The following is a 13,291-nucleotide window of genomic DNA, read 5'->3' as shown; positions in this document are numbered from 1 at the left end:
TCCAGGACAGCCCTGCCACCAAGGCTTAGCCTCTGTGGAGCGCTCATGTATCATTACTGTGAAGCTATTTTAAGAGCCAGAAATAGAAAACAAGTATTAAAAGATGTTCCCTTGGCTGTTTTCACTTAGGAAAGGAGCTCTAGCCAGGAGCCAGATGAAAACAAAATGTATATTTCTTATTACTTACAATATTACAAGAGTATCACCACCATCATCATTTTTTATCATGAATGCTGGACTCTGTCAAGTGTTTTTTCTGCATCTATGGAGATGATTATGGGATAAGTTTTCTTTTTCAGTCTATGTAAATTACATTGATTGATTTTCAAATGCTATGCCAACTTTGTACTCACAAAATAAACCCCAATAGGTAATGAAGCACTAATTTTTTAATATTCTGTTGTATTTAATTTGCTTATATTTTCTAGTAAATATTTGTCTGTGTTCATGAAGGATATTGGTCTGTGGGTTGTTTTGTTTTTTTTTTTTTTCATGATGTCTTTGATTTTGGTACCAGTATAATGCTGGTCTCATAAATTGAGTTGGAAAAATACTGCCTTCTCTGTGGTTTTTCTGGAAGTCTGTGTAGAACTGGTAATATTTCTTTAAGTGTTCCTACAATCCACCAGTGAAACTGTCTGGACCTGAAGTTTTCTTTATAGGAGGTTTAACTACAAATTCAATTTCTGTACTAGATATAGGACTATGTAGGTTATCTATTTCTTTTTGAGTGAGAACAGTAGTCTGTGTCTTTCAAGGAATCTGTACTTTTCACCTGACTCACCAAATTTATTGGCCTAAATTTCCCTTAATAACCTTTTAATGTCTGTGAGATCCACAGGAATTTCCCCCCTCATTTCTTATCCTGTTTTCTGTTTTTTGGCGTTTGTGTGTGTGTGTGTGTGTGTGTGTGTGTGTGTGTGTTTGTGTGTCTTCTCTTCTTTTAATTTTCTTAACCATTTGGCTAGAAGTTTATCAGTTTTACTGAATTTCTAAAAGGACTAGCTCTTTGTTCTATTGGTTTTCTCTATTGTTTTCTATTTCATTTATTTTTGCTCTTTTTCTTTATTTCCCATCTGCAGCTTACTTTGGGTTTATTTTATTCTTTCATTTCTGCTTATTTTTTAGGTTAGAAGCTTAGGTCATTGATTTGACATCCTTCCTCTTTTTGAATGTAGACATTTACTTCTTGGAATTTCCATCAAAGAACTGCTCTACTGCTTCTCACAAATCGGAAATGTTGTGATTTCCATTCAGTGCAAAGTATTTTCTAATCTTTCTCCATTTCTTCTTTGAAGTTATTCTTATGTGTTATTTAAGAGTATCTTAGTTTTCAAATACTTCAGACTTTCCTTGGTGCATTTCTGTTATTAATTTCTAATCTAATTCCGCTGTGGTCAGAGAACACATTTTCTATCATTGGATATCTTAAAATTTGTTGTATCTTATTTTATGGCCAGATATGAGATCTATCTTGGTAATGATCCACGTGTTGCTGTTGGGTGGAATGTTTTGTGTCAATTAGGCCACATTGGCAATAGTATGGGTCAAGTTTTTTCTGTCTACTTGTTCTATACATTGAGAAAAGTACTGTAATCTCCAACTATTAACTTTTTGTATGTGTATGGAACTTGGGATTGAATTTAGGGCCTTGTACATACTAAGCAAGTGCTTTTACCACTTGAAGCCATGCCCCCAGTCTTCTCCAGCTATAATTGTGGTTTTATCTATTTTTCTTTTCAGTATTATTAGTTTTTGCTTCATGTATTTTGAAGCTGTGTTATTAGGCACATACCCATTTAGGGTTGTTATGTCCTCTTGATGAATTTATCATTTTACTATTATGAAATAAAATGTAGAGGATTTATTTTATTTGGTGCAGATGAAAATCAAAGGTTTGGTGTACCCTTCCAAACAATTTCTTTATATATTTTTTCAACATAATTGAAATCATATTACATCTACCTGTTTATATCCATTAAAAGTTTTCACTGTGGAATGTGACATATATACCAGTATGAACACCTGTCATTCAAAAAATAATACAATCAGTCCTTTGCATCCATTGGTTCCACATCCATGTATTCAAGGAAACATGGATCAAAAATGTTTTTAAAAAATTCTGTCTGCATTGAACAGATGCAGACTTTTTCCCTTGTCATTATTCTCTAAACAACATAGTATAACAAATATTTACATTTACAATGTGTTAGGTATTATAAGTAACTTAGTGATGGTTTAAAATATACAAGAGGATGTATATAGGTTATATGCAAATAATACACCATTTTATATTTGGGAGTTGAACATCTACATATTCTGACATCCTCAGAGAGTCCTGGAACCAATCCTCCATGGATACCAATGGATGACTGTACCATGAAAACCCATACATTTACACACAGATTAAGAAATAGAACATTACTAATACCTTTGGAGACATCTGTACATTTCCCTCTTTCTTCCAAAGTTATATTTACTTTTGTATTAATCATTTATTTGTTTTTATTTACGGTTCACTCACACATTTGTTTCTAAAAAGCATATCCCATTTTTGGCCCTCGTGTAAAAAACATTATACTAAAAATATTCCTCAGAACTTGATATTTTTGCTTAACCCAATATTTGTGGAATTCATCCATAATGTATAATTCATTCATTTTCCACTAATGTACAATTCTGTTAGAAGTATATGGACAGGTCAGGTGCCGGTGGCTCACATTTGTAATCCTAGCTACTCAGGAGGCAGAGATTAGATCATTATTTGAAGCCAGCCCAGGCAAATAGTTCACAAGACCCTACCTCAAAAAAACCTTCACAAAAATAGGGCTGGTGGAGTGGCTCAAGATAAAGGCCCTGAGTTCAAGCCCCAGTACTGCAAAAAAAAAAAAAAAAGTATATGGATAGACCACAATCTACCCAACCTTCTCCTGACAGTCATTTGGGCTGTTTATTATTATTTCACTATAACAAAAATAATGTTCCAATGAAGAATTTGAAATGTGGTTTCTAGTGCACGTACATAGGGATTTCTTTACATGCCAGTAGAACTGCATGCATCTTCAGATATCCCATTTAACTTTTATTTTGTTTTTAATAATTATTCTTATTCTTTCCTAAAGAATGCATGCTATCTCAATGAGTGTATGCATTACACTACTAAAATTTGTCGCCATTTTTGGAACTTTGTACACAACTCTGGAAAATAAAATTTGTGCAGACATCTCTGCTTTTCAAGTCATTTACTTATGAAGGATTCCCAGAAGTTGGTTATTTGAATCAAGACCAATTTACCAGTTCATTCAGTGGAAGGGTTTTCATTGCTAAAAAACATAAAGTAATTCCCATTGAAGTAGTTGTTAATCTTTGAGATCATGGATCCTTTTGAGATTATGATTGAAGGTACTTCTCTTCAGGAAAAAAAACAACCCACAATTACATTCCTAAAAAAAACAAAAAACATAGAATTTCAAGGGTTTCTTAGGTCCTCTGAAGCCCTAAGAGATGTCAACATCTCTCATGAATGAGATATATTGTCCTTCTTGTAGTGCATTTTGTGTTGATGTAATAAAATACCTGAGTCTGGGTATATTATTAAGAAAAGAGTTTGTTTAGCTCAGGGTTCTGGAAGTTCAAAAGCATGATGCTGTTTGACTCTGATGAGAGCCTCATGGTGGATGGCATATAAGATGGCAGAAGTATTAGAGAGTGGCAATTAGCAGGTGTGGAAAAGGGATTCAGGGCTGGGTCAAGCTCATTTATGACAACCTGCTCTCAGGGCTCCCTATGAGATAAGCATCAATCCCTTTTAAGACCTAATCATTTCCCATTAGGCCCCAACTCTTGAAGGTTCCACCTCTTCAACACTACTATGCTGAGGACCAACCCTCTAGCACATGACTCTGGGAGGACAAGCCATATCCAAACCACAGAAGGTCTACTCACTGAATGTAAGATTTCTTACAATACTTTGCTAAACAAGTTCATAAACCAACTCTTGTATCATCAAGTACCCTTTTTTTCTAAACAACCATATAGTGAGCATCTGCCATGTACCAACAATATGCCAGATACCAGAGATAGAATAAATGCTTCTGGTTTAAAAGAATACTGAGTCTACTGGGGAAGATAGAAACTAAAAGACATTTATGATAAAATACGTGCAGTAAGAGAGATGTTCATTAGGCAAAACGGAAGTACAAATTAAGAATTTATAAGCTTTTCTTTACCAAGGGGTTATAAAGAATAAAACTTAAACTGCTGTAATTGGAGGAAACAGTACCAGCAAAGGGAAAAGAGTTTATATAACCTGGTACACAAAGAATAACTATAAATTGAATATGGTTGGATTGGAATTGTAATGAGCATGGGAAAGAGCTGAGACTCTTCCTTATTTTGGGACAGAGACTAAAAAAAACCCAAAAAACCCAACATTGACATACATGATTTTAGCAGTTGGTCTGACAGCACAAAGGAAACCACAAAAGAAGATCTCCTCTCAAACATTTCCTTTATTACTCAACTCTACTTCTATTGCATACAAACAAAACATTTTGGCTGTTTTTTTTCTCTGCAGCAGTCTGAAGTGCAGTGTTTAATTCAGCACACAAGATTTAAAACCTACTTATTATGTATACAATGAAGCACATTTTAAAGCAACATGTTTTAAATTTTAAATTGTCTAATGGCTTTCATTTTGTAAACAGAAATATTACAAAACCTGAGCAATATTTACTACATAAAATTGCTTGAAAAACTATAGGTAAAAACTATGATTTTTAACATTCATTTAGAATGTTAGTTTCAGCTCATTGGTTAACTCCTCTAACACAATCATCTCAAAAAACCATTTTGTTGTTTTTAATTTAGCTTAGTTGAAAAATTATAATTAAGCAAGGGCTGGGAATGGTAGAGCATTTGCCTAGCATGCACAAGGCCCTGGTGTGATTCCCAGCACTGCAAGAAACAAGAAAAATAAATAAAAGCACAAAGGGTAAGCTACTGACTTAATTGTAATGGAGCATGTGGAACTCTTAAAAAAAAAAAAACTTATACTCCTACAGAAAATGAATGCAATTGATTTTGATAATGCAATCTAGTAAATGTCTTTACCTGATAGATTTATTGAAAGTATGACTACAATACTATACAGTTATGCTTTTAACAATATTTCTGCTGGTGTAGTAAGCTTATATATGTATTTTTTTCCCTTGAAATTTTAATTTGTTTCAATTCTTGCCACAATTATTCTGTTCCCTTAGGATAATACGCAATTTTTATATATATCATGGAATCACATACATTCAATATATAATGTATGATTATAAAGTTGTAAAACCTATTTTCTTGTGTTATTAGAAAGAAAGGGAAAAGCTGGTTTTAAATTTCAAACATCAACCAACTGAAGGAGAATGAATTCAAGTTTATAAAAGAGCACAAAGCATGCTTGACTTACTGCTTCTTTTTCAAAACACCTCTTGGATCTCTAGATGGCATCCCATTAAATGTTGCTTAGCTTTGTCAAATTAGAGGACTTTTGAGGGTACGCTAAAATAACAAAAAGATATGATCTCATTCTGGGTTTCCTAGTAAGCACATCGAATGTGGTTTACTTTTAGATTTCTACTAAAGAAAGGAAATTCTTTCCATATATGAGAAAGAAATCCAAAGGGAACAAGTTTTCTCTAAAAGTTTTCATTAAGTTCCAGTGAATTTCCTAGAGGACAGGCCCAAGCATAAATAAGAATATATGTTATTGTTTATTTTTTTAATTTGTGGTGCTGGGGATCAAACCCAGGGCCTTAGCACATGCTAGGCAAGTGCTCTATCACTGAACCACATGCCCAGCCCAAGAATATATGTTAACACATGCTTACTTCTCACGTGTGTTTTTTTTTCATGAGAGTGAATCTTCCTCATGTGGTATTTGTTCCCCAAGTGGAAAACATTCTTTAAATGAACTTAAACAAATACTACATTTCCTTAAACAAATCCTACAAAGCCTTCACTACATGAAGGATTTAAAGACTTTCATGAAGTGTGTTGACCATAAATGATCCTCAGCACATATGTAAAAAGACTATGAACTCTCACTACAAAAATAAGTGAAACAAATCTACAATAGGTACAAATTATATACATTTATTAATAATTTTAAATAACACTCTTGTATAAATTCTTTCATATATTCAAATCATACACAAATTTAGAAATGCATCATGAAGCCTAGAACAGTGTACGTATGAGACATGTCTTTAAAGTTTGTGTTAGAATTTTAGTGACATAAATACAAGTTTAATGTTTCAGAAACATTCCTTAATTGTTTGGGTTGAAATTTAACTTATTATAGAGTGCTTGTGCCTAGCATTAAAATTTGACTTTAAATCATTTTGCTTCTGGGCTAACTTGAATCTGAAGCCCTGGGTTCCCACTCTAGGGCTGCTGCTGCAGTTCCTGTGTACACATAAGTAACAAGTAAGAAAGGTTCCCAACAGCCTTTGCACAGGCATCATTCAACCACTGACATTTTAATGATCCATAACTGTTAGTCCACTTGATATTATTTGACTTCTTCAGATCAGTCATGTGTTCTTCCTGCCTTTCCCCTTGGTATAGTCACTGGCTTATGGTTAAAGAGAAAAACGCATTAATTTGCCATTACTCCCCAGCACACACTAGACCCATTTTAGCTCCCAAACTCTTTACTAGCAAGATCATAACAGACCAAAGGTTCTTTGTGGATGAGGCCAGAAAGACTTTCTATGCTCTAACAGGTTAAACTAGGTTGCTTTTGACTTCTCTGAATATTTTGTCAGAAAGCTATCCTTGAGATGTAGAGAAAATTCAACTCCTACCTACATATCTCAAAATATAAGATGGGCATATTCATTCTGTTCACAAGTGCCCTACAAAAAGTATGTGACCAAGGTGAATGATCTAATAACCCAATTCCAATTGAATCTTACAAGAAGAGTACTGTTGCTTTAGTTCTCTGCTTCCAAAACAGCACAAGGGCTAAATATCTTGGAGGCACTCAGCTGACCAAAATGAACTAGAAGATCAGTGAGTCTTGCTTAAATGGTCAATGATTCTAGAAATATGGGGGCTAGAGAGTAGCCATACAATTTGAGGTTTATAAAAATCCTACCACCCAAATCTCTCTCCTCCCATGCCATGTTTGCTTTATTTTCTTCTCTTAAAAACCAGGTATCCCTGGGAAAAGAAACACTAGGTCCATAGGACCTTAGTATAAGTCAGAGTTTTTAACTATCATTTGTTATCCTCTATAGTTGGAGAAATTCCACTAATAAAGAGAGCCCTGGGAGGTACAGAGTGGAAGCAGGGAGGGGAAGATGAGAGAGGACAAAGACATACTTAAAACTACCTAAAGTATGTATCAGAAATTCATAAGGGTTTTAGTATAATTAATTAATGAAAACAAAAGTATTGCTTCATGGCAATAACTGTCATTTCTCAAGGGTCTTATTTTTTAAAAAACACATTTCTAATCCTTAGACAAAAATTCTTCCAATATTAGGCTTTCTACAGGACTGATCCTGCTGCTGGATGCCGTCATTCATGGGATACCTTTAGAGGAAAGAAAATTGTGCAGTGCACTTCACACCAGTTTCCTAGTTTGGTTTTAAGGGTAGATCAACTCATGATTGATTTATATTTTACAGCAAAATTATTTCCACAAGAATGAAAGAGTATTATTTAAAAAAATTTTAAGGCCTTAATTTTTTTCTCATTGTGAAAAATTAAGAACATGTCCTAGTAGCTATTTTTATTTATTTATTTTTATTGTTTTATTATTCATATGTGCATACAAGCCTAGTAGCTATTAACACGTATTTAAAGATGAATGTTCTTTATGATTCAATTTTTTCATGTCTGTTTCAAAGAATCTTTACATGATCAAAATCCTATTTAGCTTTGGCTCTTAGGCTTCAACACATTTCTTATTGGATTAATTTACGGTTAATGTGTGTGTGTGTGCGTGCTTGAGATAGGATCTCACTAGCTTTTGACCAGGCTAGCCTCCAACCGAGATCCTCCTGTCTCTGCCTCCAGAACAGCTGGGATTACTGGCATGCACCACCAAGCCCAGTCCAACAAATGTCTCACCATCCTCAATCTTGACTTTTCTTTCTTTTTTTGGGGGGGGGCAGGGGTTGGGGTATCAGGGAGAAAGGCAGGTATGCCACTTTGCATAATTTCTTGGAGTCTACACACCTATGCAGCAACTGCTAGCAAGTTTCCCCTCTCTGCTTAGAGGGATTAGTTCAGTTTAATGAAGCACAAACTGTTAGTTTTGCTTTCCTATTATTAATACTGGCTTTAGATAGTAATCTTCCTGTGTTCTTCAAAATCCTTCACAGCTCTGTGGCTCTGAATTGCACCTGGTAACCACAAAAAAAGTAGAAACATCCACAAACGGGACTCTTCCCCCAGCCTTCTTGTGTCCACGGCTGGGCAATTTCTGAATTAGCCTATACTTAAAAGACTGTGTGCTTCAGAGTTGGAAGTCCTGATTCCAAGCCCAATAATGACACACTGTGCAGCGTTGAACAAGACAGATAGCTCTTTTGTGCCTCAGTATTATCGTCTATAAGGTGGGTACAACAATTATTTCCTCAGGGGGCTCTGGTGAGGAACAAAGGGCACCCATGGAAAAGTGCTTTGTAAACTAGAAAGGGCAATAAAATATTAAATTTTTGAGGTGCTGGGGAATTGAATCGAGGGCCTCATGCATGAATGAGTGCTCTACTACTGAGCTACATCTCCAGCCCTTAAATAATCTTAGTACAATATAATATAATGTCTTCTCTTGTGAGCAATGGCCTAATCTACAGGGGACCCTCAGCTTGCCAGAAGCAGATTGCCTGTACATCCTCTAGAACATTACCTCCAAACTCTGAGGAAGACTTAGGGGTCTCCTACAGAGGGTGGTAAATTCTAGATTTTTCTCTGAGGAAGTTAGACAAAGAGGTCAATTTGGCTTTCAGGTCTAATCTAATAAAAAGTCTTCACTTTTTTTTAAACCACCTCATACGTGGTTGTTCCTCCCAATAAATATCTGTATTTGGTCTCTGGCCATCTTTCTTGGCTTGTTTAAACCACAGACTGTCAGTACCATACAGATGAGAGCAACAGTAATTGGCCTCTGCAGGGAACAAAAGTGCATCTGAAAATAGTTGCACTGTTGTACACACCTAATGACAGAGCTACCCTCTAACCAGACAGGAAAATGGAAGAACTATAGCACTGCAGAAAATGGGACATACCTCATGACAAATGAGTGATAGGCTAAGTTCAAATGTAGGAAATTTTTATTTTAGAGGTTTGGGGGTGGGGTATAAATGTTTCACAAGCATGAAAACTAGGGATCTCAAGTGGTACAATGGCTTTTTTTTTTTTTTTTGGAATTCAAATATTTCTATCCTTTGGAAGACTATCTTTTACATTCAGGAAAAAATATTTTAATGAGGGTATGCTTTATAACAATCTACGCAAAATATATAGAGTAGCTAATATCTAATTAGGTGAGTGTTTTGGAGAGTTCAGCCTGTGTCCCAGCTTAATAATTATTGACTTCAAAATCTATTGCTTGAATCTACAGTAAGTCAAAGAGCATAAAGCTCTACTTTTAGGATCAACCTCTTATAAATTTCAAGTGTCCAAAGAGGGACTAAAAATGACTGTGCTCACCAGAGTCCCAGCTCTAGCAATATTGCCACCTAGTTTACAGTATTTAACCAAGCCCCATATTTTCTTTTTACAACACCATTAACTGCTGTACAAATAAATTCTAGGTGATAAAATATGACATGGTTTTTTACAAGTAGATACATATACAATGTTCACCAGATATGCTACATTCACTATGTACACTTTGTTTCTCTAGAGGCAGGAATATTCCTTATTTTTAGAGTGGCAGAAATACTCCTTATCTTTGAACAATTTATCATTTACACTGAGCCCCTGAGGAGGACCATCAGCCTCCTGCCCCCCCCCCCAGTGCTACCCTCTGCTCTCTAGCATTAGAAGCTTATCCTGTGCTTTAATCCTGTCATTGAATGAGAATCCTGGGACAAAAAAATCAAGCCCTTCTAAAGATCTTCTTGGGACCTTTCCACCCCTATTCTAGATATAATCAAGATCATTTATTATGATATAGCCTAGACACCAGGTTTTCCTCAATTATATATTTTAGTATGGTAAAATGAATATAATCCCTGCTCTTTCTTTTAAAAAAATGTGTTTTGGGAATGGAGATGACGTCTGTAGCAGTCTTTTTGCCCTCCACATCCATTGTCCTATCACCACTGGCGAGGTGAACATATCCCCAGCAGCCTATTTGGAGGTCAAAGTGGATTTGTGCCACACTATGGGAATAAGCCTTTCCACACTCCCATGTGGTTTGATACAAAAATATACTTTACTTCAAGTTCTTAATGACAGCGAATGCTTCAGATCTTCATGGGAAAACTAAGAGCAATAGACAGGCTAAGCGCATGATGGATTTGTACCTGACAAGTTCAGATGCACTATTTGCCTTTCTCAGCAAACTCTACCCAGGCTTTGTCTGGCCTAGAGGCTGAGGCTGTCTTAATAAGCACTGTGGTTTAATAATCCAGGAGAACAGCTCGAGCTCCTTAGGCTTTGTAGTTGTGTATGGGTGTCGTCAGGGTCAGTTGCCCATTGGGAGCCACTTCATTGCCATCATCTTCCAACAATCCCGACACATCTGCATTGGGAATGCTGTCATGGTAGCTGCTGAAACTGATATTATCTTCTTTCAGCTCGATGGTCCAAAAGGGGGCATTGAGTTTCCGGTTTTGGTACTCACGGTACATGTATACAGCCCCCACAAATCCCATTAGCAGCACTACCACAATGATGATGACTGTCAAAATGATGATGTTAAATTGGGTCCATGATACATCAGCTAAAGCTGAAGTGCTGTTTTCAGAAGAGCTTACTGAAAAGATAGTCTGCAGAGTTGTGGGGGTAAATGTACTATTTATAACAGGGGTGGGCACTGATGTGGCCAAAGAGGCATTGGAAACCAAAATGGTAGAACCTTCAGGTGTTGGAACAATAACTTCTGAAAATAAAAACAGAGAATGAAATGTAAAAGACAAAATTATCTAGTTTTGAGAAACAATAAAAGAAATACACATGGGAGCAGAAGTTGATGTGAGATGTTGACATGGTACTCTGCTTTAAGGTAATGTAAATTTAAAATCATTTTTAAAAGAAATATAGAGAAAAGAATCAGGATCTGGTAAGATAGTTTATTATGTCCATGGTTGTTTTTCAATATGTATAATATGTACATTGAAATATTCATGAAATTTTCAATTTTGGAGTTTTCTATCCTTCTTTACCCATGGAAAGAGTCATGCAAATTCCTGCAAAGGCAGAAAACATGTCACTTCTGAGTTCTGAGTCACATGGTTAAAAGTAACAGGGATAGATGGCAATCATTTGAACTAAAATGAGTCCAACATGTCTGACAGAATTTCTAAATGTAAACTTATCCTCAAAGGAGGCATAGGAAAAATGTATCTGTGAATACATTTTTGCAACATCTGAAAAACATAATTTAAAGGCTCAAAGTTGATGTCATTCAAGAGAGAAAACAGCTTTCCTTTAATCCCATGTGTAGAATTTTTCCTTTGTGTAGATTATATCTATTTTATAATTAAGGTACCATACTTTGTACTTCCAATGACAGCATAATTCAGTGGGCGGACCAAAGGCTTCAGACTCAAATAGGACTGTGTTTCTATAAATAAATGTCTTTTTAAACCTCAGGTCCCTTATCTGTTATTGTGAATAATAACATCTACTTTGCAGAGTTCTTGAGAAGGGTTAAATGAGCATTATCACATTTAATACTTATAGTGGCTGGCATATAGTAGACACTCAGTTAAACTATTATAATAATTCGTCACCACAGCCAGCCACATCAATTTATCCTAAAGAGGCAAAACTTATATTAAATAACTAATAAAAATAATCAGTCTTAGCTCATGACAAGGTATGCCTGAGCTTAACAAGGTATGCTTCCCAAATGGGAAAGAGAATTTGAGTGACTGGGTCTCTAGCCTGTGATAGGATTCAACCTGAATCTTTTAGCCTTTATCACAACAGCATAAAAATATCAAGAAAATTACAGAAAGATGCTATCTCCCACAGACCAACTGTACATCAGCCTAGCAATCAGCATGTGTTAGAATATCAAAGAGTAGTTTGTAGAAAAGCCTGGCCAAATTTCTCTGTGATTTAATAATCTCTGAATATCCCTAACTCATCCTGATTTTATAATCATTAATTTTTTTCTAAATCCTTACTGACTTCCCTATAAGAAACATTTTCCACATGAATAACTTTTTCTTTTAAAAATTTAAAGGAATATTGATACTATTTCTCCGATTACAGACGGAGCCATTTGTGCCCAAGTTAGAATAGGTGCTAGAAGGAAATCCAGTGTATCAGCTAGAGCTTCTAGTCAGATATAGGTTCCTACTCGAAAAGACCTTTGATGATCACTGAAAGTGATGAGAATAAAAGAAGCAAAGAATAAAATAAATGGTAGGACTTTTTTAATATTAACATAAAAAACAGATGAAAGTAAAATGTGAGAACACTTGGTCTCACTGCTGCAATGTCTTTGTCTTGGTCCTCAATTTCTGGAGTTGGCTCTGGAGTATCAGGAGAAAAGCAGGAAGGGAAGAAAATCTCTTTAGGCAAATATCTATCAAAATCTATTTCCAGAAATCCCTCTGGTGGAATTGGAAGATTTACAAAGCTAAAGGTAGCTGTCCTGAAATTTTCAGTGCTAGCCTTAGATATTAAATTTATAATCTTGGGTAGAGTTTTTACCTTTCTTGATGCAATTTCCCTGGAGGTCTCGAACATAACCTTCTAGGCAGTTCTCACACCTTAACCCAGTGGTGTTATGGAGGCAGCTGATGCACTCACCACTCTCAGGTTTGCAAATTTTTGGAGTTTTAATTGGGTCCACATGGCCATGACATTGGCACTGTATACAGATGCTGTCAGAATTATAATAGCCATTTTCACACTTATTGCAGTTCTGGCCCGTGTAACCATCTTTACACTGATCACATGTAGGTTCCAATTCACTCAATTCTGAAAGACAGAGAACACCAAAATAATTTAGTACAGTTTCAATCTATAATTAAAAGTGCAAAACATTTCACCAGCTATAGAATGGATAAAGGATTAATATCAGCAATACATAAAGGGCTCAAAGAAC

At 35.5% G+C, this 13,291-nt stretch overlaps 1 protein-coding gene across 1 annotated transcript in view; it reads right to left on the bottom strand.

Moving 5' to 3' along the window:
* Positions 1–6,125: 6,125 nt before the first annotated feature.
* Megf9 (multiple EGF like domains 9) overlaps positions 6,126–13,291 on the bottom strand; it is an 87,754-nt gene continuing 80,588 nt past the window's right edge. The window contains exons 5-6 of the mRNA XM_074051140.1: positions 12,895–13,164; positions 6,126–11,110 (exon numbers count right to left, since the gene is read on the bottom strand). Coding sequence (XP_073907241.1) covers positions 10,659–11,110; positions 12,895–13,164 — 722 coding nt within the window. The 3' untranslated portion in view covers positions 6,126–10,658. The remainder of the gene's footprint in view (positions 11,111–12,894; positions 13,165–13,291) is intronic.

Source organism: Castor canadensis, chromosome 13 (assembly GCF_047511655.1).
Source record: "Castor canadensis chromosome 13, mCasCan1.hap1v2, whole genome shotgun sequence".
Taxonomy (NCBI): domain Eukaryota; kingdom Metazoa; phylum Chordata; class Mammalia; order Rodentia; family Castoridae; genus Castor; species Castor canadensis.
This window is presented reverse-complemented; position numbering and strand designations above follow the sequence as displayed.